This window comes from Hirundo rustica, chromosome 2 (genome assembly GCF_015227805.2).
Source record: "Hirundo rustica isolate bHirRus1 chromosome 2, bHirRus1.pri.v3, whole genome shotgun sequence".
In the NCBI taxonomy this organism is placed as follows: Eukaryota; Metazoa; Chordata; class Aves; order Passeriformes; family Hirundinidae; genus Hirundo; species Hirundo rustica.
Genome location: NC_053451.1, coordinates 108,453,793 through 108,480,610, shown reverse-complemented (window position 1 = coordinate 108,480,610; position 26,818 = coordinate 108,453,793). Strand labels below are relative to the sequence as shown.

General features: G+C 39.6%; 1 protein-coding gene across 11 annotated transcripts in view; it reads left to right on the top strand.

Moving 5' to 3' along the window:
* DMD (dystrophin) overlaps nt 1-26,818 on the top strand; it is a 1,060,860-nt gene that overhangs the window by 957,192 nt on the left and 76,850 nt on the right. For 7 of the 11 annotated variants that reach the window (XM_040088691.2, XM_040088709.2, XM_040088718.2 and 4 more), the window contains one exon: nt 25,877-25,938. In XM_040088691.2, the coding sequence (XP_039944625.2) occupies nt 25,877-25,938 (62 nt within the window). Of the gene's footprint in view, nt 1-19,187; nt 19,287-25,876; nt 25,939-26,818 lie in introns of those variants that run through there. The other 4 variants (XM_040088759.2, XM_040088736.2, XM_040088751.2 and 1 more) reach the window with 2 other exon arrangements.

Sequence of the window (26,818 nt, the reverse complement as noted above, 5' to 3'; positions counted from 1 at the left end):
TTCCTTTTGCAGATCCAGTCCTCTCACTAGAAACTCTGCCTCCAGCCCACTACCCTCTTTATTCTACTTTCTCACCTCTCCTTTCACAGTTTTGTTTAATTTAGTTATGCTAATAACTTTTAAACTTTTTAATTACAGTTGTTTTCTTTCCTGTTTATGGCATTTCCCATTAGATGGGTATTAAGTCCCAAGCTCAAAATAGATGTTTTATCTCAAACACCAGTGTTTCTCTGTTGATGTTTTTATTATTTTACACAACGTTTTGCTGTTTCTGTTTGCTATCCCATGCACTTTATGCTTACTTACACATTTAGTGTTGCTTGTCCTTAAGATAATGTATCCCCTTTTCCAACACCAAAAAATTATGGCTTTTTCTGATTCTCTTTTTCTGAGAGACTTTTACGGTACTCACTCATTCTTATTAGCAGTAATCTAATTCAGCCTCAGCCATTATTGCCTCATTAAAAGATGCTGTGTTCACTGTATTAACAATAGTCATAAAACTAATTGCAACAGCTCAAAAAACTTTATTGCACAGAATATGAAATATGTGAGAAGAACTTAGAAGTTGTTGGAGGCACCATTACTCTTTTCATCACCTAATTCCAGATTACAGCTTGGAGCATCTTTATTGTTCAGTTATGTACCACTGGATGTTTCACTGTACCTCTGCACAAAAGGCAGATACTTTTTACAGTCTGCCCATTCACAGGGTTTCACAGAGAATTTTAAGGAAGGAAAATATTCCTTTCTTATCCAGGTGTCCAATATGTCTTGAAGAAGACTGAGGTGATCTTGATCTCCATGCCAGCAGGGTCCATTAACTTAAACCCTTTAAATTCTTTGTCCATCAGTGCTGGCAGGGGACTTTGTCAGAAATGCCACTTTCTTATCTGGTGAATGAACTTTAAAAATCTAATTGTCTTGGTAACGGTGTTTAGTAACAATTTTCTGTGAGGCAGTTCTCTCAGATTATTTCCTCTATTTCAGATTAATTCCATGAATTCTAAACCTTTGTGTATTGCAAATCTTAATTTACAAATCAGTTTGTTTACACACATCAGTTCTATATTTGTAAATTACCGTTTGCTGCTGGCTCCCTCTGAATTCCAGCTAGCTGCTAAGGTTTTTCTACTGAGAAGAAGAGAGCCTTGTCCCTTCTTGTTCTGAGGTAATACATCACAGGGCGAGCTCCTGCAGAAGTGTGGGTTAGCCCTGAGCCCACTGGCTCTCAAGAGCAGGTGGCTGCCCCATGGCTTGCATCTCACCAGGTACAGATGCATTCAGCACCAGCACAGAGCACACAGCTATATCTGTAAAAATCATAGTCAGTGGCATTTTCAATATCAAGCCCTTCTCTTAACAACCCTATATGAAGAGTTTGTGCTTGCTGAAGAAGGTCTTTGATGGCTATTCAGTGGTCACCCAGTTACCTCTGCACAAACCTAACAGCAAGAGGAAAACAAGTTCTGAGTTAATGAATCATGGGCGGAAAAAGTTAAAATCAGACTTGGTAGACACAATCATCCTCAGTCAAATCTGTAATTTTTGCTGTATTTCTCTTTAGTACAATACCATGAAATTCCAGCTGTCTTGAGTGCAGAGCTGTATTTAAGTACAGAGGCTTACACAATAGCCAGCAATTCAAGGGCAAAATTGGCCAGGCCATTTTAAAACAGCTCCGGAGTATACCAATAGACTCAGAGTGGATTTCATGCTGGAAGAAAGTTCAGTTACTCATTAAACCATAGTTTATCATGAATGAGAATTTAGCAAAATATTTTAGCAGCTATTCATCCTCACACCAGTCGCACTTCCCGCAATCTTGCACTGAACCAGAGACGTAGCATAAAGACAAATCAAGTCCTTCACCAGCTCAGCTCTTCACAAGAGAAGGCAAGTTTCCTTTTTGTTAATGTAGGATGCAACACAATGGATCTCAGCTCTAAATTAGATTCTCTAAGCAGTGCTACAATGGAGATATTTAATAATAACAATTAGTCTGTATAATGCACTCTCAGCAGCTGGCTGTGATGCTTTTCATTGCAGTATGCTTTCCTCATTGCAGTCAGTACTACTGACACGCTGTTAGCAGCACAGCACCTACTTTATATGCTCAGACATTGTCCCAAAATTAGAAATGGTAGTTGTGACTTTTTTCCCCCTCTCATGAGAGATGTATGCGCATGATTTGCAAGGACTTGGTGCATTAAAAAAAGAGAATACTATTACTATCTATGCTGGTTTTTTTAAACTTCAGCTACTTGTCTCAGCACTTCACAATTAACAAGTCATAGCAATACCCCACTAGCTTGAATCAGAACCATATCCCAGCTCCCACTCATTTTATTTTTGTTTTTAAGTTCTTCGAAAACACCAACTCTATTTTCAAAATCCTAACTGCTTTTCTGAGCTGGTATTTAGCTGTTTGGTTTTTTTTTCCTGGCAGCATTGGCATTTGTATTTCCCCTTTGCTGGAACTGGTGCTCCTTTAGCATGGCTCAGTCACAGTTCTAAGCTCTGTTGTGCTTTTTACTATACTGTCAGTCTCAGAAATTTCTTTATTCCACCTTGCTATTAAAAGGAGAGCCTGCTTTCAACTTCAAGTCAAGCTACAGTTGTATTATTCTAAAGCTTCCTTTGGAAAAAAAAAAAAAAAAATTAGAACAAAGTCCCCATCAGCGGTAATTAATTTTGACAGTGTGGGCTTTGTAGCAATTCACAAACCTGTACTTTGTGCATCAGCATTCCTTATTATTCTAATTAAAGAGGAACATTGTGCCCTCACCAGTCATTAATGGGTTTTCATTTTGTAAATGACATTTGCAAAAGTTAAAACGGGCAGTTCATATGAAGTCCACAGGCAAGAGCGTTAAAATTAGCATCACCATAGCAACAGTCTTCCATCATTAGTATTCAGGGCAACAGCAAATGTTTTGTTGTGCTTTTGTTTCCAAATAAAGAATTTTCTTCACTTGTCATTCATGAATAGAAAAGGCTCAAGTCCATATCTTACAGGTAAAATTATTATACTCATTTTGATGTCACTGTTTTAGAATTTCCAAATTTTTTCAAGGCATTTATTTTTCAGGGCAGAGGTTGAATTTCACAATCTCTACAGCTGTGTATGTCTAACCTCCTGAGCGACATTTATCCCTTGCCAGCCTGCTGCTCAATGGTACAGTTTCATATAAAGTCTGTCACTTCTACTCAAGAATCTGTACCAAGTAACAGATTCTGCTGAGAATCTGTGAAAGATGCATGCACAATAAAAAATGGTCTGTCCTCCTGTTACGTGGAGAGTGCATCTCCTCTGTGCTGGGTTTGGTGGTTAAAGGGTGCTATTTATATATCATTTTTTCCTCATTCTTAGGAACTGAAATGTAAGTGCACACATCATGTCTCATGAAACAATATTCAAATGTCATCTCATCATGCACAATTCAGAATTATGGAGAGAAGAAATGGCATCTTCTGCTGAAGGAGACCAAGGCAGATTATAAGCAACGTCCTTTACTGAAAGAGGTAGTGCTGGCTACCTTTTTTCCTCAAAGTTTAAAGAGGATTTAACTGTCTGGAAGCACATTGCAGCAATATTTTGAAGTCTGAGAAACAGTTTATCACTACATCTCCTAAACGTGCCTAGAGGCGTCCTGTTCACATAGATCTGGCTCAACGAAAAGCATATCATCAATACTGGGAACGCAGCAGTTTTCCTCTAGAAACAAATATATTTTGTGCAGGCAGAGAGGGGTTAAGAAAAGCAAAGCAAGAGGAAAGATGTTAGTGGAAGTAGATGATGAGCAGGTTGAGGTCAGTAGGACTGCTGGTTTATTTCGCAGTATCCTGGCTTTTCAGTAGCGAGCACAGATCAGAAGTAACTAAATGTTCTCTAGCATTATGTCTCTGGGTTTTAATTTGGCACAGGAAGATTCTTTCTTTCCTCTTCATCTTCTTAAAATACTTCATTTTGCATAATTTTGCAAAGAGTATTTAACAAGTAAATACACTCTAGTGCATTGTAAAAGCTGGGGGTGTTATCCATTTCATGAAAGATATTCTTGTATTTTAATAGATGGGACACATTTTCATACAGTGATTGCCTTTCTAGTACCTGCCTTTGTGGTAATTTTTCAGCTAGTAAAACCTGCTGAATTGGAAAACCCTTAAAATGGTGAATACTTATATACCCGAGTAAAATCATGCTTAGATAAACTAAAAACTATCCATGGTGGATTGCCATTTGGTGTTTGGCTCTTGGAGGGCTTTAACACAGAAGGGGATTGCAGTAACTCTGAGGTTCTGAAATATCTATATAATGTTTATGTATTCAACCTCTTTCTTTTACAGAAGCACGTTTTTGTAACTCAAGTCCATTTTCCCCCTGTGCTGGTTCACTCCACCTTTTTTCATTTTGGGGGGGCTTGTCAGATGCGTCCTGGGAGATACAGCATGCTAAAGCAGTTAGATTTCTCTTTTTTAGACTTCTATATCCTACTGCAGTGAAGATATTTACTGAACCGTAATATTTTGCAGAAGTTTGCCATTTGATCTTCACAGCTAAATTCAGTGGAAGAGAGCAGCATCATAAAAAAGGAGTAATTTTCAATGAATCCAGAATGTAGCCTTCATTTAACTAAAAGATTTTATGCCTAGCATTCTGTCTAAGCAAGTTCTTTGTAAATCTAAGTTCAACACTAGTTTCTTGCATTGCTGAATCTTATAATCATCAATTAAGTGACTCACCTTTTTTAAAACAACTTTGGAGCTCTTTTTAGATTATTATTAACTTATTATTAACTCTTTGCAATTATTTAACTAAAACATCATTAGAAATATTTGCCTAAATTGCAAGGGGTTGATAGTCTTATTTATTGCAAAAGTGACAGGCAGAGAGGAAGGATCTGTGACAGACTACTGTTTTCCATTCCAGACTTCATTCATTCTCAAACAGACCCTTGAGCAGTAGTGTGGCAAATGAGAGGAAATTGCCAGTTTCTAATTTATCCAAAACAGTTAAATGCAGTGTTTTCCCAAATATACATACGTACTTTCTACTTAGGCAATCCTTGAAAAAGCTACTGAAGCTGTTCTTCATTAAAGATGTTTCTGCATTTGGTCTGGAAATACAGAAGGAGATGAACCTCTGTGAGCATGGATTTCAGATTTGCCATACAGATTTCCCTAATAGAGAGTAAACTCTGGAAGTAAAAGTAAGCAAATGAAATATCCTCAACTTTCTGTTTCATAAATTCTTCTTTAAAATCATACCCAGCTTCAGCCTATAGAACCCCCAGAGAGTGAGAATAAGTGCCTTGCAGCTGTTTTCCTAAGAGTAACAGACTGCATTTTGTAGCTGGAAATGTCAATGATTACAGGAATAAAAAATAAAAACCAAGAGTTAGAACTACTAAACCAAAACCACATTTTTATTTCTCATCTATAAACTTTTAGTGCAAGTAATTGGGAATACAGGCATCTTGAAATTTTACTTCGGTGTTTGGAAAGAAATTTTTTCCAGATTTCTGGCAATTAAATCTTTTTAGCCAGTAGGACACCATTGTTGAATAGCATGTCTTATCTCTATGCTTCAGATTACCTTAAGTATCTCCTAAAAATTAGAGGTTAGAAAACTGATTCCCAAAGATCTCATACTGAGGAGTTCACCATCATTTCCAAACACTGCTTTGAAGTTCAGAATCTAAAGTCAGCTATTTTGATAGAAACCTCAATGAGATTGTGTTTCTGGCTATAGTTGCACTTACCTTATTTGTTTCCTAATTACTGCTTGTTAATGTGAGTGCTTATGCTTTTAATACCGCTGTAATATTACTGAACAATTCCATTGCAGACAGTGTTCCATATCTTTGTATTTGACAAATATTTATTCCTGCACATTCCTCATTCTTCTGCTTTTCCACAATTTTAATTGTGCTATGGCACAAAAGCAATTAAAACCTTACTAATATGGTTATTACATGTTAAAACTTACTTTCATATGCTATTATATCTTCTCCTGTTTCCAGTCTGAAGGAGGAATAAATATTTCATTGTATTTGTTGAAATGTGCAGAAGAACCAGAGGACTCACAGGTTATGGTGGTAGCAGTTTAGACTTCAATCAGACTTGCTGCCAGAAGTTTGGAAATCTAATTTAAGTTCTGCATTTAAAGCAGCTGGCATGGATCGAGAGATATGTTCATTGACTTCAGCAAAGTTACTTCTTGTTTTTAATACTCTAAAAGGGATCAGAATGTGGCTCTCAGCAGTCCCTCTCACGTATCATGTTTTTTCACATCAGTGCCCAAAATATTGCAGAATAAACATTTGCTGCTAGTAAAACGCAAATCTGTATCTGTGCGGTGTTTTCTTGAGAAAATCAAGTGCAAAACCCTCAGTGCTGCTTTGCTCTGGGGCATTTGTTCACCATTCTAGAAATAAGAAGTGGAAAAGGGTCTGTCAGTGTGAATCCTTTATCAAACTTGCCTGTGAGAGAATGCCCACATCATGTGGTCTTGCAGCAGTTTTCTCTGCTTTGAATTGAGTCAGCCAAGGGGAATCGTTTCTTGTGTGTCAGTCCTGACTTGGTTTTGGTACTTGTAACACCCAGGGACCTCCCAAACAATTCTTCTTTTGGAACATATGACTTTTAAAGCGCTTAGAAACTCCTTCTCCGGTTTTATCCATTCAAATTAAGTTTCCACCGACTTAAAGAGACCTTTCTTACTCTTACTGACTCCCTTTTTCTTGCTGTTATGCACTAAGTTTATCTCTTATGAATAGTCATTTAAAGACCTGAGAGCCCAGTGGCGCTCTGACATCTCCAGACTGGAGTTCTCCCATCTCTTTAGCCAGTTCTGTGGCACGCTTCAAGGGCTCTGACAAAACTTGTCACTGCCTTGCCTTCCCTTGTTGCATCTTGGAGATTTTCAGCTTCTCTCAACTTGCTCTTCAGTAGATCCTGCCAATAACTGTTAGACATTTATACCCAAACATTTCCTTGAGTCACAGCTGTTCTGTTCTTTGTGGAGAGGTTAGACAAAAAAGGCAACCAACCCAAAAAACATCTAGAAAACTGCCTCCTGCCTCATTGTCCAGACTTCAGTTTTCCTGGACAATTTGTTTGCCACAATCTTTCTTCTCTGAGCTTAGTCTGCCACAAGCACTTTCCAAAACAAAAGCTCAAATATATTCTAATTTTATACTCATCAGGTCCTTCCACCACCATATTAAAGTGATGTGTATCAAGTAAGAGCATTTGCCTGCAATTTATTCTTGTTTGTTTGTTTGTTTCTGAAACCTTCCTGGATTACATAGCATATCCTTTTTGTCTTACCTAAGAAAGTAACATATGTGCTGCTGAATAATGAGTAAATCTTTTCAGCAAAATAAGAATAATTTGGCGTTCTTTTATCAGTGCAAGCCATTCATAAGTGTAATAGTGACAACCTTTAATACAGCTTCACCTCGCAGATTTCCACAGCTAGTGAGACCAAACAGGTGGCAACCCCCAATCAGTGCCTTGTTATCTCTGAGGAGCTTTGATCTACCTAATGTATAATAAATAAGATACTGCATTTTAATGATCTTGCTGCTTTCATATCACTTGTCTTGCAAGTTCTTATTTACAAAAACTCCTCCTGACATTGTTGGGGTATTTTTAATTAGATTTTTTTTGATCATTTATTTATTTCACCGTACCTACCACTAGACAGATGATGCAGCAGCTGGAAGTTATTATGCCGTTTATCCACTGCTTCCCTATCCACCTTTGTCCTCTTCTTGTGGCTGCAAAAGATGTAACCACTTTTTTTCATTAACTCTACACCATAGCAGAGGCTGACTAGATGATCCTTTTAGGTTAAGGCATTGGCTGACAGAAAATGCAGTTAGACCTAAAATTCCCCTTGTTTTCTATATGTACTCCTCACTATAAGGCCGTATTATGCCATTATGCTCCACTAAAGACCAATTTTTTTTTTTTTTTTTAACCAACTAAATAAATTTAAAGAGCCTCCTTAAAAATAGCATTCTCAGTTCTGCTCTTACATATAAATATATAACAACCTAGGTTTGGAGTTGCAGTATTTTTAGCAATTTAGTACTCATACTGCTACGCAAATTCCACATACTTACTTGTGGTCAGTCTGATGGTTTGAAGGCAGGGAGGATCAGAGCAATTCATCTCTGTTTAAAAGGCACTATAAAGTCAATAATACTTACACAATATATAATAATATAGAATCATAGAATACTGCTGCATTGCTAATGATCAGGTAGTCTTTTTATTTGCTAAAATCCAGTGCTGAATTTCTCACCAAACTATGCAATGTCAAACTTAGCATTTAATTAAAATTTGAGAGAGAAAATATTACTTTAGCATAATGACCTAAATTAAGAAAATGAGAACTGTGTTTCAATGTTGGAGTTGGTGGCTGATTATTCAAACTGGGCCCATCCAGGAACAAGTAAAAAAAAAATATTATTTTATATATATATATATATATATATATTAAAAAAAGAATCAAATTGTTTTCACCAAGAGAATGGGATAATCTGTCAAAGCGAGAACAATGTGCACTCACTAAAGGAATGCAGCCAGAATTTTGTTTGGAAGGAAAATTTAGCTCAGTGTGTAGTTTGCAAGGCTCTAAAAGGGTTAGAGCAACATCACTACACACTGTGTTCTTGCAGCTCCCAAACTTGGCAAGATGCAGAAGTGTTGTGTGAATACAGACAGTCCAAGGGAGCAGATGAATATTCTTCTATATCCTACCTTTTACCAGTTTCTTACAGAAATTTCTACCTAAACTATTGCTTTGTATATAAAGAAAATCTAAGAAATAAATGCTGGTAAGCATTGAGAGTGCTTCCTCAGCTTAATAATTCTGTCAAAAATTCTTCCAGTGTATAGAAACAAAAAAATAGTTGTTTTTCTTGGAAAATTTGACTGCTGCAAACTTTGGAAATTACATATAAAGTATTTAGCAAACTTCATTGGTAGTGACTTGATTTTGTCAGATTAGTTGCTTTGTGGACGGAAAATTCTCAGTTTAAAAATTATTATTTTGATTACCAACTGATTTCTTCATGAAGTTCATCACAAAAGCTTGAGAATGCAGCAAAGAACTCGTGACTGTCCTGCATGTCCGGTAAATCCCAGGCATTGGAGCTGATCTAGATCTCATCTGGCTTCCCAGTGTAGGGAGAGACAGTAGCCATTTCCTGTGATGGATTTATTCAGCAGGGACAGGCACAACTTGTTTCAAAAAGATACTGTGAGGGTTTTTTCAGCAGCTTAGCAACATCAACTCCTACATTAGGCCAGATAATTTGAAATTTAAAAAAAAAACAAAAACCAAAAAACCACATTTTTAAAATCAAAACTTAGAAATGTGAAGGAAATCATGCTTTGGCTCCACAGGAGCACTAAGTGGGAAGCAGAGGAATTCCATGGCCTGCTGTGGGGCCATCTACCTCTCAGCAGAAAGAAAAGGGTCATTGTGTGAAATTCAGATCAAGAAATGACAATTATTCTCAGGACAGACACACATAACAGTGTAACTAAGATAATATGCCACTAGAAAGCTCAAACAGCCAAAATATTGCCACATTTGGAGAGCTGCTCTCTCTTGGCTATTTCATAGACTAAATCATTTAATTAAATGGCAACATAGACATAGCCCCAATGGCTGGTTTTCTCCAAACTGAAAGCAAGTTTCATGTACAACGCAGACATGGAAATAATTAGTAAAAACAGTCACTTTCTTCATCTCTTATCAAGCACAGGATACTGTCATCACCAAATGATTTTTTCCATTGCATAAATTCCCTATTTTTTTTTTTTTTTTAATTTTAAAGCTCAGTCAAGTATAATGTTTACAATGAAAGCTATCAGAAAAATTAAAATATGGCATAAAGTTAAAAAAAGAAATTTATTTGGGGAATTGTAGACTTTTAATGATTGATAACTTACGAACAAGAAATGCATTTCTTTGATTTGTTTCCTAAATTGTAATTCTTGGAGCAAACCATAATATGGAAAGCCGCTAAAAATAAAACTCTCCAAAGGTTTTAGTTCAGTATTAAATACCCTGGTTTGAAAAAACCAGTGGATTAGATGGGGTCTAATCCTCCACTCTCTGCTTGGGTTCTATTTGGCAGAATTCTTAGTCTTTCAGCTTCTGCAAATCTTTGCAAAATTATTTTTATCCTTAATGAATTATTTGCTCTGTTAGTTACCCTTAAAACAGAACAAATTGAAGGACATGGGTAGAAGGATAATAATTTGAAAAATAATTTCAGTAGAATTTCAAGAATGAGAATGAAGAGCAACTGCAGCAAAAAAACTGTGGAAAAGTAACAAGAGATTAATTTCTCAAAACTGATGAAAAATAAAATGTTCTTTAGCAAAATAAATTTTATTGCTAAGGTAGAAAGCTACTTAGAAATAACATCTTAACCCTGTTTTATTTAAAATATAAGGTTAAAGGTCTTATTTTTAATTATTATTATTTTCTCTTGCCTGAGTATTATTATAAAGGCATTAACTAAAGTGGTGATAATTATTTGCAAAATGACATTTTGTTCTAAAGTTGTCAACCACAGAGCAGAGCTGTTGATAGTAATTGAAGAAAAAATATTTACCTGAAGAAAAGAATGATGATTTGAAACAACGCTTTTTTTTGCTTCCTTTTTTTTGCTTCCTTTTTTTTTTTTTTTTTTTTTTTTTTTTTTTTTTTTTTTTTTTTTTTTTTTTTTAAATGACAAACTGATTTTTCTATTTTGGAATTAGAGATAAATGCTCAAACAGTTGTAATGTTCTATGAGACAGAAGGTGTGACTTTAGAAGTTCCTTCTTTCCAACTTTATTGACAGTTAGAAAATCTTCCACACACTACACAGTATGATTCCTATGTATTAAATTCATGCCAGTATAAAATGGCAAATTCTGGACACTATTACAGAATCAAATGGCTTGAGTGCTGTGCTCTGCACTAGTAGCTTACCATGTAGACATAGAGAAATCTTGTTTGAATTTAATAGCTTCTTTTTTTTCCCAGAAGGAATGTGACAAAAACTCTGTGATGTTTCTTAGGCCTGATAATAGGAAATAAGGTATTTTGAACCTTTAAAATAATCTGGCTTTTTGTATCATGCAGTGAGGGAGATGATAAAGATGGGTAACCTCACTTAGTGCTGGCAATAAGTATTTTCTCTTTGAGGCTCGACTATTTTAGAAAAAGCTGAAGATTTTGATATGGTAGATCTGTAGGTTGACATTTCTGATAATGTGTTCAAAGGAATTAGATGTAGCAGCAGGGATCTAAGAATGTTAATATGGACCATAACCAATATTTAAATCCCTAAAATTTAAGGGTTGCATGGATTATTCAGGATTTAGATTTCACCTTTGAAAGCAATTTCCTAAAGAAACAGCAAATAGTTCTAAATACAAATGTTTGTTTAGTTCAATGTGGAAGAATGCTCAGTATAGAAAGAGAAAAGTATTTGTGCTGATTTTGAGCTCAACACATTCACTATTGTTCTTGATTCAATACTGGACTGTGGCAGGTCCTTGAATTTGTCCCTGTACCTTTGATCATAAATGTCAAGGCTCTTTGACTTGAGCAGCAGAAAAGGCATTTCTGGTTTTCATTGCAAATTTCTCACAGTGAAATTTGGCCGTGTTGTGAGAAAGGAAATCATCATTTTGCATCTTTATTCTTTCCCTAAGAGATTCCATTTTCTGTTAAACAATTGAGATCAGAGAACTGAATGAAAGTATGCCAGTAGACTTGCAAGATATTTGAGACCTTGCTGAGATGCACCGTGAGACATTTGGCTCAACTGTAACATGTAATATGAAATCCTGAAAGTGCACCTAGACATTGAATTCCACTAAATGCTGTTATTAGGCTTCAATAAGCATGAAGTTTAAACTGTGAAATATAGTCTAGCAAAACCTTTTCCTATCAGCTAGCACCCACAGGTTTCTTCCCTGAATTAACTGCTAGGGATAGGAGGAGCTACACAAAGATAATCTAAGTGTAAAACCCGGGAGCACTACTTTGTAGGGAGAATCACATTATAGTTAAGCAAATGAAAGGTGCAGAAGCTGTCTGGAATTATGTGGAGCATAAGCTAAAGCATAAATGCTTGGACTTGCCACAGGATACTTAAATTAAATCCTTTTCATCAATAAAATCCACTTACTAAGAAATAATTTTTATCTTACCTCAAAAATTCCTTTATATCCCTCTTTACAGAAGTGTTTAAGTGCTAACATACTTATAGATTCAATTAGGATAAAATAATATCTGTGCCCTAGGACATAGCTCCATTATAGCTGATATTGGTTCATCTGGAAGCCCCAGTTAATGTAGGCATCTGTGTGCCTGTAGTTGTTTCAAGTGCCTGTATACAAACACTAATTTTCACTCTTTGGCACAGACAAGATGAGATCGTTGCCACTTGCCATTAAAGGGTGCTGCCAGAGCTGTATGAACAATTGTCTCATTTTCTAGCTAAAGTATATTTTTTCACAGGATGTTGTTTAGAAATGAAATAAAAAGTTCAATTTCAGAAATGGCAGATGTGAAGCTTTTGCTTTCCACCATTTTTTTCCTGCTGACCTCAGGATGGGAGCAGTTGCACAACCCTGAACCTGAAGCTGCATTTCTATGCAAATAAATGATGAGAAATGTCACCTGTATCAGATGGAGGAGTTAGCCTGGATGGAATTACTGGTGAGAACAGTTAGGTGTAGCTGCCCCCTCTGCCATCTAGAGCCTCATGCCCTCAACTTCTCTAGGCTGGTTCCTTCCCCAGGTGTTCTGGATCCCCATGGAAGACATTTAGGAAGGGAGAGCAAAGCAGTCTTGCCATGCAGAAGGACTAAGCTTTGCTCATGTTACACCAGAGTATTGGGAGAAGGTAAAGACTCTCTAGTTTTGAAACTATATCAGTGTGATTTACCAGGAAGGGAGAACCATCTCTTTCTTACATTAAGGCTCTGTATGGCCCAGTGAAGGGAAAAGGTTAGGAGTAGATCTCAGACTGATCTTTGCTAAGGTCAATGGCCTCAACATCTCTGGCAAGAGGATGAAAAAGCCTAGTGTGTGCATAAAAATACGCAGGGCCTCCTGAGTTTGAATTATATATTGTGTGTGGTATTTTATAATCATTGATGAAACAGTAAGATAGTTAGGACAGGTTCAACATATATTGCAGAGCAAAAGGAACTACTTGGTTGTGTTCTGTGAGAATACAGCAAAGCATCCATTGCTAAAATGCAGACAGAATACAGACAGCAAAGCATGAATGCATTAATTCAAAGGTGCAAAGTCTGCCCAACTAGTGGTCTGAGTGGGAACTTGTCTGTATATAGCTGTTGTAAAATGCCATAGATTTTATTGTTTAAAATGCCATAGATTTTATTGTTCTTTTCCTTTACCACCTAACTGCAGCATTACCATTGGAATATGCTAGTAAATAATCTCCAAGTATGATCTCAGTGGCTTTTTTCCCCAAGGGAGTATTTTCTCTTCTATATGATATTTGCATAGAGACATTTTGAAATAAAGTCCTTAATGTAAGAAAAAAAAAAAATCTGTTTGTATTATATTAGTCACAAAAATAGATTTAATAATGTAAAAAATACATACAGTACAGAATGCAACACAACTAAAAAGTAAATTAGTAAAAAAAAAGAAGGCATTCTTCTCCTTTAACGTCTGGGAAAGCTTTTGGAAGAGGGGGCAGCTTGTTAAGGATTGGGAATGCAGGGTGTGTCGTAGTTAAGATTAGGTTTTCTGGGCCTGAGTGAAGTAGGATTGCAAGATACAGACATCCTTGATATTGAGATCTATACATTGATAGGAAACAGTAGAGAACTTAATGATTTTGTAAGCCACCTTTTGTGTTTGCAACACATAATTCTATGCATAGAAAAAAAGAGTTTGAGGTGAAAAGAGAGCCAGTGAGTGAGAGAGTTTATGAAATCCTTCTTATTTTAATCCCTCCAGGAGGCAAAACAATAATTTATTTCCAACTGGGCATGCAAAGAAAAGAAAGAAATGGAGTTTGTCTTTGCTGCTTTGTTTAATTTATCCTTATTAGTCTGCATTTTTTTTCCCAGCCCTACTCTCTGTAATGATAACCATTCATTTTGCCAATACAGATTCCTCAAACCAAGAATTTACTATGGTCTAATTATAATTTTTCAAGTGCATTGTGAAGATCAGCCAGCAATTTTGTTTGACCCAAGCTTTCAGTTGGCAGATTTTAAGTCTTCTTTTTTCATATATACAGTTTTTTTCCTCCTGTTAGCTTTCCAAAAGCCTTACTTCAGAAGGGGGTTTTCTACTTTGAGTTTTCTAGCGTTATGTCAGCATTTTGCCTCTTGATCTCCCATTTTTGGGACTATTCACACTCTGTCTCCATCACAGAAGAATAAGGGTTACTCCTTCCTTAATTTTCTTTCTTTGCTGTGTTTTCTTATGGAAGGGAGAAAAGAGCTTTTGCTATTTACAGGAGCTTACCTGAAGAGCTCATGGCACTCATGATGGGATCAGGATGTGCTATCCGCCTCTTCCAGCAATGTGCAGAATCATACTCAACCTCAGTCCCACTCTGCTCCTCTTTTCAAGGTCATACATGTGGCAGTAGAGACTAAACACTCTGCTATTGTCACTATCACCTTAAAAAATAAATGTAGCTTCTTGAAATCTTCCTTTCCAAGATCTCCTCAGGCTGGAATTCATACATATATTTCATATAATCAAAATGACAGGCACCCTGTCATTCACCTTTCAGCAACAGCACGCAGTGCCGTGCAACATAAGGTGCACGCAGACTGCTCCTGAGGCTCCATTGTACCCATCTTGTAGGGTGACTAAGATTTCACTTTTAATCAGGTGTCCTTACTGTAGTAAAAGCAAGTACAGCCCAAAGGAACATGAAAGCTGTGCTGCTGTGCATTTAGCAGGAACAGAAGGGTTCTTGTCACACGTGCCGGGTACCAACACTTTCCATACTGGGCATTACAATGCTGCAAGCTCTATAATATTTACTGCAGAATTAGTTTAAAAACAATAATAATAAAAATAATAAAAAAGAGGATATGCCTTCCTCTGCCTATTCCAAGAATATCTCAGTGAAAAAAATTCTTGTGAGCTCCATTTGCCAGTTAGCTGCCTTAGGGTGCAGAGAATAAGCTCTGGGTAAGAAGAAGCACCACCTTGTCACCCTTCATGTGGGACAGAGGCTGGGTTTCCCTATGGACAGGGAGGGCATGGTAGGCTCCTTCCCCAGTATCCTATGGTATAAATAACTGATTTTAAGAATACTGAGCTATGAATGTTTTACTAGGTCTTTAATTTACAGTGCAGTGTTGGGGAAAATGAATGGAGCATTTCAAAACTATTTTCTTCATTGCATTTACATTATTTTAATGTGTTTTCAGTGGTAAAAAAACAAACTAGCAGCATCCAAACCAGTATTCTCTTCTTGGCTGTTCTGAGAGAGCGATAAACAATTGCCCAGACACTCTGGAGGCGTCAGCCTTTGGAGCATATTTAAGACACATGATCCAGGAAAGTACCATTGTGCCATCCCAAGTGATTTTTAGCATTTCTTTTTAACGACAAAAAGAAAATAGACTCAAACAGTGTAACGGATTAGCCAGCCAAATGCAGGACACAACAGTATCTTCTTAAATGCAAAGTAAACTAATCCACTGTCCAGATAACTGAGGAATGGTAAAGCCACACTTACAAGGAGGCTACACACTTCAGAGAGCTCTGGAAGCAAGACCTAGCTGGTAGGAAAACGTAGCTTCACTTTCAGTGACAGTAAAATTAAATAAATGATGCATAGTTTTCTAACTTAAAACATGCCAAACTTACAAGCAAACTTGTACCTTTAATGTCTACCTTAGTTTCAGGCAAGTCCCTAACATTTCTGTAACTGGGTTTCCACGTCTGTCTGTAACATAGAGTCATTATGCTAATCTTGTACATAAAACTTACAAAGATTTATACTCAAGTGTTAATGCTTAGGAATCAATCATTTTATGTTCATATAATTAGTTTTAATGTGTACATAACTCTCGCTCCTTCTCCATCAAAAAGGGACAACATTCCGAGAAGAACTTAATAAAACTGAAAAATTTGCTTTCATAAATGCAGCAATTCCAGTGAGCCTTTGGACAGCAAGCAATGCAGTCAGACTGACTGCAAACCCAAGTCATCTTTCTATTTTTCTTTTTTCCTGAAATATTTTTTGGGGTAATAAAACCACTTCTAAATATCATCCCTCATTTTTTAGGCAGCCATGATTTCCCTTTAAGCACCTGGTGTTATTTAATATTGAAGACATAGACACATTGATTAGATACAAAACAACTATATAGGAGAAATAAACGCTGCTCTTCTTCTGATTCAGGTCTCTACGGGTGCACAAGTTGACTGAGTAGCCCTTGCATTAGAAAAGTACCACAGGGAATTAAAAGTCTGCTTACTCTGTAATCCTGTTTTATTTTTTTATAGGGAGGTGACTATCTTTTATCAAATAAACGGCTTAAAATTAAGTATGGCATAAAAATTGGCTTCAGTTACAAATGCCAAATACGGTAACCATTTACACTGCAAACAAAATATATTTATGTAATAAATTATGGGTAGTTTAAAAGTAATTTAGAGTAAGAGTGGTATTACTTGTGCACATTATACAGCAAAAATATAATTTTCAGGTCAATCAAAATAGCTAAAAGCTTTTGTGAATTAGGAGACAACCATCAGAACTACATTAAATAGATTTTTTTTTAAAAAAAATCAATTTATAAAGTCAATAGGCCTTAATCCCTTAATCCTTCAACATTCTTGTTTTGCCCTGGATGTTCTTGAGTGAGTAGTAGTTTGATTTGGGAGATCAAAGGGTTAATTTGCTTTTCAATTGGAGAATGACTCAGAGTTACCCTTTATTGTTAAAAAAAAAAAGAAAAAAAGTGTTGTGTGGGTGTAAGGTAGGGAAAAAGAGCCAAGAAAATGGATTCACTAATTGGGGTTTTCACCTGCTGTGAGTCTAATTGAATACAATGCTTTATTTGTAACTCAAGGAGAAAGAAGATTATGCAAAGTATGAGAAATTCAGACTGGTTTTTAAATTCTTATTACTTGGCACTATTGTATGGGAAAGAAGACCAGCATGATAATAGCAGCATCAAGCTTCTGTTAAAGCAGGCCAGGAAGCTCCAGAAACACTGAAAATTGAAGGAATGTGTATCGGGGAATCAGTGCTAGATACTTGTGAAGGAAAACAAACCACTTTTGCTGGGAAACGTCTGGCCTCTGGCTACCCGTCCCTCGGTATGACACAAGCAGCTGCTCTCTCCTTGTAGTGAACCCTGAGGTTCCACCCCACTAGGATGAAAATCATCCTATTTTAAAGATTTACAGAGAGTTTTGTCACTTCCTAAAACTTGGCTAAAAAATGCAAAAAATGTGAGACGGCTGATATAACACAATTGACAAGCCTTCAGCCGGTTTATTCATGTGAAAACTGAGATATAGGTAGAGCAATTGATCTAATGCCAGGTCCACTGAATTAAATGGAAAAGTCACAGTCTAATGAGTTTTAACGTGGCGATTTATGTTTACACAAAAAATATTCCTCTATTTTCTTTCCATATTGGGGTAGTTTTACAGATACAAAGTTACTGAAAACTATGGGATGGACCTGTTAAAGCCACCTAAATCACCTAGAAACTATGGGAATTTAGCATTTAATTCCAATAATTTTTATATTTACATTTGAGGGCCTGGGGGGTTGAACCTTGAGCATCTCTCTAATGCTTCTAGGGGGAAAAAAAAAAAAAAAAAAAAGAGCAGGCTTTCCTTGAACTGCTTGTTGAACTTTTCTTAAAATCTGATCCACCTACCTGGAGCCTTAAGGGGAGGCCTAAAATTCCTGGTGGTCAGGCTAACAGCCTCCAACTCTCCAACTTCAATGCCTACCAACATCCATGTAACAGGGGTGGGATGAATTTTCCATGCTTCTAGGTGTGCATCTTCCTAGTGCAAAAACAGGGAGATTCTTTTGTACATTTGAAAGGCGGAGAATAGATTTAGATTTGATATTAGGAATAAATTCTTTACTTTGAGGGTGGTCAGGCACTGGTGATGGAACAGGTTGCCCGGAGAAGCTGGAGATGCCTCATCCCTGAAAATGTTCCAGGCTGGATGGGGTCTTGAGCAACCTGGTCTAGTGGCAGGGAAGGTGGAACTAGATATATTTCAAGGTCCCTTCCAACCAAAACCATTCTATGAATCTGATTTGAAAGACATCGGTTTTGGGGTGGCTTTATCAGGAAATCATATATGCAAGGCTTGAAAAACTACTTGGTTATGGGAAGGATCGGGAGCCTTATTTTAACAAATAAAGGACATAGATGTACAAGAATGAGGGGAGACTGGTCACGCTGATTTGAAGTGCTTGTGACACTGAAAGGAGATGGTTGGCTTTTCTTTGTGTAACGCACATTGCGTAGGAATTAACGCAAGGAAACATTGCAACAGTAACTCGGCGTGAGCAGAACTATTTCGTCTGCACTGACAGATCCCGGGGAGAAGCCCTGCGGGGCCAGGGCAAGCCCTTAGAAATGAAATTACCTGATTCCGCTCATAAATAAACCACTCGGCATTTTAAACACCAATATTAAACGCTGGGGGGGGGGGGGGGGTGGGGTGGGGGTGGTGAGCAGGGAATGTGCAGGTTAAGGCCCATTTCAAATCTGCCTGGATTCGGTGCATATTTTAGCTAAGTTTTCTTCTCAAGCCTGCTGAAGGCGAACTGATCTGCCGCCTCTCAGCACACCACTCTCTCCGGCCGCCCAGCGCCCGGGCAAAGAACACCCAAATAAAATAAAAAGGAAATCAAAGGAAGCCCCGCGGGCTTCCTCCAGAATAGCTGCACAGCCCCGGGGAGGCCGGGGAGGGGCGAGGTGCCCTCAGCCGCCCCGCAGCCGGGATGAGCGGGGGAGGATCGGGGCTGAGGGCGTGCAGCGCCGGCACCGCCGCCGGGCGGGAGCGGGGCGGGGCGGGGCAGCGCCACCCCCTCTCTCCCTCCCTCCCTCTCCCTTTCCCTCCATCCCTCCCTCGCTGCCGCCGTCCTTCCCTGCCGGCGGGGCGGCCGCAGTGGCGCTGAGCGGCGGGGCTGGGCGGACGCGCTGTTTCTGCCTCCGCGGCGCCGCCGAGCAGCCGCCGCCATGAGGGAGCAGCTCCGGGGGTAAGGGCGGTGCGGGGCGCGGGCGGCAGGTGCCGGCGGGGGCGCGGCCCGGGGCCACCCCGCGCTCCGCGGCGAGGGCGAGCGGCGTGGCCGGCCGCCGTGTGCGCCGGGCGGGAGGCGTACCTGTCATCGCTTACACGGGAAATCGCAACTTGCCGCCGGGTTTCTTCTGAGAACTTGAATGGGCGCTTGGTTCGGCGCCTTTTCCCCCGGTCCTGAGGCCGTAGTTGAGCGCTGGATGCGCCCCGTTGGCACACGTAGGAGATGGCGGTGTGAGCGGCACGCACGCGTGGCACTGCCTGTGCCGATGCCTGTACCTGTGGCGAGGCTTGTACCTGTGCCCGTGCCCGTGCCCGTGCCCGTGCATGCTGGCGAGGAGAGAAGCCGAGGCAGGGAATCGCGGCCGTGCCGGAGGTGTGGGATGCGCGGGGCTCGCCTCGTTACTCCGCAGCTTTTTGGGGAAGCGCGGTGCTGCACAGCGGCACATCTCCTGTGGGGCACCTCGGGCCGGGCGTGAACTTCAGCGGAATTCCTGAAAACAAGGGGTGTATGGCTTCTTTGCCCCTCGTAATTTCACGCTTAGAAGTAATCTTTCAAGTTAATAGGCAGAAGAGGCTGGAAGGGGATTCCCTCCGGGCGCTTGCACTGCAAGTGCTGTATTTCTTGTTGCTGTATGGCACCTTATATTGCCTTTTAATAGCTGCTGTAAAACATTTTGCAGCCTGGGACAGCGGAGGTGTCTTGCGCTGAAGTTGGGCAGAGAGGTGGTTTTTGCAAGCGTGTGTATGCAGAGCTGAGGAAACGAGGAACCTGGTTATATCGGGGATCTTTGACCTTTTTAGCACTAAGGAATTGTTCAAGGCCATCGTTTGTCTGAGCCTGGATTTGACAAGACCCTGCAGTGAAATTGCTTTGGCAGAAGTGGAGAGGAGAGGCTTTGGAAAGCAAATAGATCAGCGGACAGTGACAAGCCGGAGGGGGGCAAGGCTCGCCCAAACCAGGCCACTGAGCGGGAATCTTTTCCCCTGACAGAGCAGACAAAATAAATGTTTAACATCAAGGGAAAAAAAAAAAAAAAAAAAAAAAAGGGTTACTGTTCAGTACTTGACAGCTGATATTTGGCCCTTCTCCAATTCTTCATTTCCAGTATCGGCAAGAAACTTTAATATGTATTGGTGCCTGCCTTCAGCAGTCTGATAAATCTTGCAAAAGCCGATAAAACAAGCTAAAGTCAAATTCCTGCTGAAGAGACGCTGATCCTTGGCTTAAAGAGAAGTAATCTCTGCACAGATCAGTAGTCTCTAGATTTACAGATGAAAACAGTAGTTCTTTGTAAAGCACAAAGGAGTGCCACCTTTTTACATTGCTAATACTTTCCATAGCACTAACTTGTTTTAGCTTAGAAATTAATGAAGCACTGTAGAAAGAGAAATATTGTCTTTCTCTGCAATCACTGTCATCTTCTGTTGAAAGCATTTTCCTTTTAAATGAGAGGCAGTGTCTATTCATGAAAGCTCTTTCAGTTGCATTTAGATTAATTTAGTAAAATTCAAACAACTATCATGTTTATTTTGGCTTTTTGACAACAGTCATAAGGTGGTTGGAGTAACATTTGATTCATCATAAAGCCAGAAGGTGAGAAGTATTATAAATCATGTTGTTTGAAAAGGGGTGAGTTCAGAGCTTTGTACAATGCCACTATAATTTTTGCACTTTTTTGTGAGTCTGTGTAACTATTTATTGCTATATGATAGAATTTCTTATTCTCTGCACATCTATGCATTTGCACATGTTCATGTCGCATTTGCTAATGAAGGGTGTGGGGAGAAGCGCAGCAGAACTGGCTCTGGTACCACCAATGAAGCAGGCTGTAAGAGTTTGAAAAGGACTCTGCAATTGCAACCTAAAATTCTGCTCTGGAGCTGAGTGGTGAATACAGGGGACCTAATTTTTTTCTTTTTTTTTTTTTTTTTTTAAGGTGGGAGGGAGAAGGAGTGCAATCAAAAACAGTTAAAAGATTTGTGAATGTTACGGCGTGGCTGGTGCAGGAATGTGGGGGGGGTGGAATTTGTACAAGAATTTGTGTGTGGGGGAGCATTGCTTTCAATTCCTCCTGCTGCTGGTGTTGCTCAGAAGTAATATAAAAAGAATGAAGAAAAAATGACTGTATTTTGTCCAAACTGATCAAGTCATAACAAGGGAATTGTAATTCAGCCAGTGTGTCTGTTAGGTTATCATCTCTTGATTTCAGGTTTCCAATCCTGTGTGTTGTTGGCTCTGCTGACAGTGACGAGAGACAAATCTCTCTGCTGTTGGCAGGAACAGAGGAGTTCACACAGGCATAGTGTGACAGAATTCTCTACATAAAAATTATCCTTGCTAATATAATATAATCATCCTTTAATGAAGTGGTCCTGTGGTTCCCGTAGGACGTATCAAGTGAAGACTATGCTTTCATCCCACTGAATTATCAGTGTGTTTAGTGTGCCAGTCACACCCACGCCAAGGTGTCACCACTAGCCATTGCTGCTCATCTTCTTTTCAAGCCTGTTTTTAATTTCCTTTCCTCTCTGCATCTCAGGTCAGGTGAGAAAGAGGAAAATTAGCCAAGTGAGTGCACTTATATTTTTGTTTCAGAATGCCTGGCATTTGAAAGCTAGTGATCAATTTAGTTGACCTAAATGTAGAGCCAAATTAAAAAATACATCCTCTGAGCCTGTGCAATATTGCAGAACTGCTGGCTGTGTGTGCCAATGTCTTTTTGTGTTGGTGGTTTGTTGGAAAAGCATTTTGAGTACTTATTTCTGCACATACTCTCACTCTGCTTCAACTGCTGCTAGTCAAGGCTACACTTTTGAAGTCTTTCTGACTCGCAGGCTGTAAAGGGCCTTGTTCACCAGAGTTTGAAACTCTGGCAGACACCTTGCTGCAGATCTATTAAGGATGCTACAGCATTCCCAAGTGTGGTTGAGGCTGCCTGAAACTGCTGAGCTGGCATTTCACTTCAGACGGTGCTCACAATAAGGGCACACACACAAATCCTCCCCCACCGGTCCAACCCCAGAGCTCACAATTAAATGGCCTTTGAAAATGGCAAAGAGGCTTACGAAGAATAGCCTTGATGGAATCTAACCTTTCCTGGAGCTGCCCTTGTGTGCGGAATGGTTGATAATTTTCCGAGCTGAAGACGTTGAGAGGCGAATGCCTTTTAGCTAGAGCGAAATATCTGCAGCCTTCTTGTGTTCTGCATGTAAAGTACCAGCGAAGTCTGCCCTGGCTCCGTACGGCCACTCAACCTCTACAGCTCCCTTCCAAGCTTTTGCTTTATCCTGGGGGACCACAGAGGGGTGCTGAGGGCTGGCCAGCCCATCGCTGGGGCTGGTACCTGATGGGAGCTGGGTGGTCCCTGCCGAGGATGGGATCCAGCAGGTGCAGGGCACTCTGCTCCATGGGTGCTCACTGCTGGGGAGCTGGTGGGGCAAGACTTAGGGGCTCTACTGGCTTGACTTTTATAGTCTTAGGAAAGGAATATTTCCTCTAAATTGCAATGAAGTTCAAAGTTAAAGCAAAAGGGGATATGTACCTGCCCTGCAAATTCAGTCTTTGCCACTTGCACATGAAGCGAATTAAATCATTCTTTACGAAGTGTGCATTTCCCATGATAATTAATCTTATACCATGAAAGAAAACCACACTGAGGATTTGGGTTACAGGTATTAAAAATATCTGAAACCAGTTGGAGTCCAGTGTTTCTTTGGCAAAAGCAGTTTTATTTACAAGGTCTTACAAAAGCAGTTGTGTATTTTCAGCATTAGTAAGTGCCATAAACTTAAACCATGCACACTGATACATGGTTAAGCCTTACAATAAAAAATAAATATAAAAATTTCAGTGAATTACTCACTAGTATAACTTTGATTTTTGGTACTAGTTTTTCACACTAAGATGATCCTTTTGTTCTTCTGTCCCACACAAGCATGGTATATGTTCATAATCCTATCTATATTCACCTTTACCGGATATTTGATGGCTTTTAGATGTTTTTATGGGCAATCAGTTTCTTTGAAGTTTGACAGCTGTGGAGTCTGGAATGATTTCGTTTGTCCATAGAACAATTTGGGGCTACCAAATTAATTTCATACAGAAAGGCTGGTTATTTTCAGAGGCTTCTTGTGACTGTTGACATCAATGCTTTTTCTCATTTTTGCTACGTGATTTGGCATACAAACCATGGTACAGTTCCCATTCTAATATACCCCACTTGTGGGGCTGTCTGCCTGTGGGGAAGCAAGCCAGGGTGGCTGAGCTCATGCCTGGGGAACTATTGATCTGGAACTGATGTTGGGTGCAAACAAACTGCAACCCCAGGTCTTTAGGTGTGAATGTTTGTTTGGGTCTGCAGCTGTTCACCTGGATCGTGACATTTGTGGCTGCAGGGGTTTCTGCCATGAATGCACTTCTGTCTTCTTTTCCTTTGGAATACTGTTCTATCAGTAGAGGCTTCTCGCAGTCGAGTTTTTAGAAATGAAGCTGTTTCTGGTTTTCTTCAAAAAGGTGCTTTATGCCTGGATGTGGTAAAAGGTTCTGGTGTTAGATTCTCCCTGCAGAACCTGCCTGTACCAAGTAGGATGGGAAATGCAGGAGCTCACATGCAGGTGGCTCAGATCCTCAGGTTTTCACCTAAAGCTACCCAGTGTCTGGGAATAAAAAACCAACCAACAAACCAAAAAAACCCCAGACCAGACTGAGATTTCTGAATACAACTTCATCGACCCCCCCTTTGCAGGACTCATTTTTTAAGAGCAAAGAACAAGACTCCTTTTGCTCTTACAGTGTCCTTTTCCATTTTCACTGCCTTTGGCAACTGCAGGAATTGATAAGGGGCGGGAATGCTGAGATTGTTGAGACAGGGCTTGTTTAAAACCCTGTGCTACAGCAGAGTTTTTTTCTTATGCTTAGTGCTTGTGATCCCTTTCATTCTTTCTTGCAGTTACAGAGCAAAATCTGGAAATATTATATATAGTAAGCCGCTAAACATATAGAGGTTACTGGGGCACTAAAGTATTCACAGGGATCAAATAAATAGCCCGTCTTTTAAGGCAAAAAATTAAATTGTACTAAGAAAACCGGGCACAACTTTCTTTTTCCTTGAGTAGAGGTGGTGTTGAAGTGATACATTGGAAGTTTTACCTCCTCTTAGCCTATAAAGGGTAAATGTGCTCTTGGGAACATCCATGCTTCAAAATGAAAACTCAAGGGCTGTTTGTTCTCTAAAACAACCTTGTTGTGTCAATGTTCCTGGGCACGGTGGGGATCACAGGTGCTGCTGGGTGGTGGTTTGGTCTCCTGGAGCTGGAAGGTGTGTGCTCCAGGAGCTCCGCAGTGCTGTGGGTCAGGTCCTGCTCTTCTGCACATGTTCTCCAGAGTGATGTGCACGTGCTGAAACCTGCATCTCTGCTTTTAAATACAGAAACAGCAAATGTATTTGCTACAAATGGTATGCTACATACATGTTCCGTATTTTCTTTTTATGGAGACTCACAGTTGATAAGGAGGATAAGGACAGATAAGGAGAATTTTCTTTCAAGCCTTCTGTGTTAATGGAAACATAATCATGTTAGCTATGCTGTCATTAAAAACAACCTCATAAAAAGTATAACCTTAGGAGGCAGGAGTTGCTACCACATCCGTTAACACTTCGTTCTGTTGACTTTCTTGCACTGCCTGTCCTTCGGCAACGCATTTTGTTCCAAAGCTGGAGGCTGCTGGCCTCAGTGCCGAGACTCTTCAATTTACATTCTGGTCATACTGCAGCGTTTCATAACCCCACTTCTGCTTTTCCCTGGCTTCCCAACAGCTCTGCTGCCTGACACTGCCCAGGGACCTCCAGGGCGAGGGAAAGGGCCTGGGATTCCCAGGGAACAAGCAGAGAAGCCAAGAGTCTTTGCTAGAAGAGACTGTCACTACAGGGTGCAACATTGGCCTGAGAAGTGGCGTAAGCTGGTGGTGGATCAGAAGGCTATTGCACAAGGATTTTGGCACAGGTGGCTGGACTGGAAGGATTGGACTGGCTGTGTTGGGTAGTTCTTACCTACCACATGGGAGTGGGTTGAGAGAGCCTGTACAGGGAAGGAAGTCAAGTATAGATCTCAGTGTCTGGTCGGAGTTTCCAGAAACTCTTGAAGAACTAAACCCTTTCAAATGTGTGTCCTCTAGTTTGGAGCAACTGGAGAATGACCTGTACAAAGCAATGATTTCTTAAGAATTGCTTGCAAATTCCTCAAAACACTGACATACTTGCTATAACTTCCTTAGGAAAAAACCTCACGTCCATGCTAAACCACCACCCTGTGTTATTAATGTTAGCACTCCTTTTAATTTTATTTCATGAGCCCTTGCCTGAAGAAAGCGCTCCAGGTTGATGCCTCTCGTTTAAGGAGGACACGGCTGGCACTGCTGAGCCCCCCGCCGGAGCAGCCCAGGCTGCAGGCACAGATCTGGCGCTGTGCTCTGATGTGCAGCCTGCATCACTGCTGAGAGATGGAGAGAGAGAAATTCTGCTTTACTAACTTTCATGTTTTGTGTTGTAGCCATGAGACGCAGACGACCTGCTGGGATCATCCCAAGATGACTGAGCTTTACCAGTCATTAGGTAAGACACCTCTACCAGATGTTTGGTGCCTTTTTTTTTTTTTTTTTTTTTTTTTTTTTTTTTCAATTGAATGATTTGCGAAGGCAAAGATTTCCAGAGGAAGCAAACCAAAATTAAGTGACAGAGAGAGGCAGAGCTTTTACCAAGGTTAAAATTTTCTGCAAGGGAAATACATAAGTCACACATTTCAAACATGCAGTAGGAAAAAAATGTATTTCATTTAGCACGTTTGGAATGGGTTTACAAAGTAATTTGGGTGTATTGTTACAATCTCTTTACTGAAAGACTGGAACAGAAGTTAGAAAAAAAATAATCCTGAGTCTTTTCACTGTCTAATCTACTTTACAAAAGGCACATGAAAAATCAAACCAAGCTGCTGTTAATGTTGACTTTTGGATGGTGGGAAGCCAATTGAAGCAATTTGCCAAACTGTGTTACCACTGCTTTATTTTTAAAGCACTTTCAATACTTAGAAGGCATAGCAGCTGTCATGATGTCATTTTGAATACCCAAATTGCATGCTTATTATGACTTCAGATGTGCCTCTCTGGTGGAGGGTTGTTTTTTTCATTTTTAGCAGCTTTGGAATTTATTGACAGAAGCACATCTACAAGATAAAATAGGTTAATCTATGCTCTAGTGTAGGCTGCTTGGCAGGCCATTTAATAGCTAACTCTTTGATTTTAATGGTTGTGTTAATAAATAATAGAGGGTATAATAAAAATTAAGCTATTTTTCTGAAATAAATATCAGTAAATATGCTGCATTCATAAAGGAGGTTACGTCTCTAGAACACATGTACATTAACCAGCTTGAGCACTAGGACTGTCAGATCTAGCATTCTGTGCAGGCTTATTTGCCATGGTGAAAAATAGCTTAA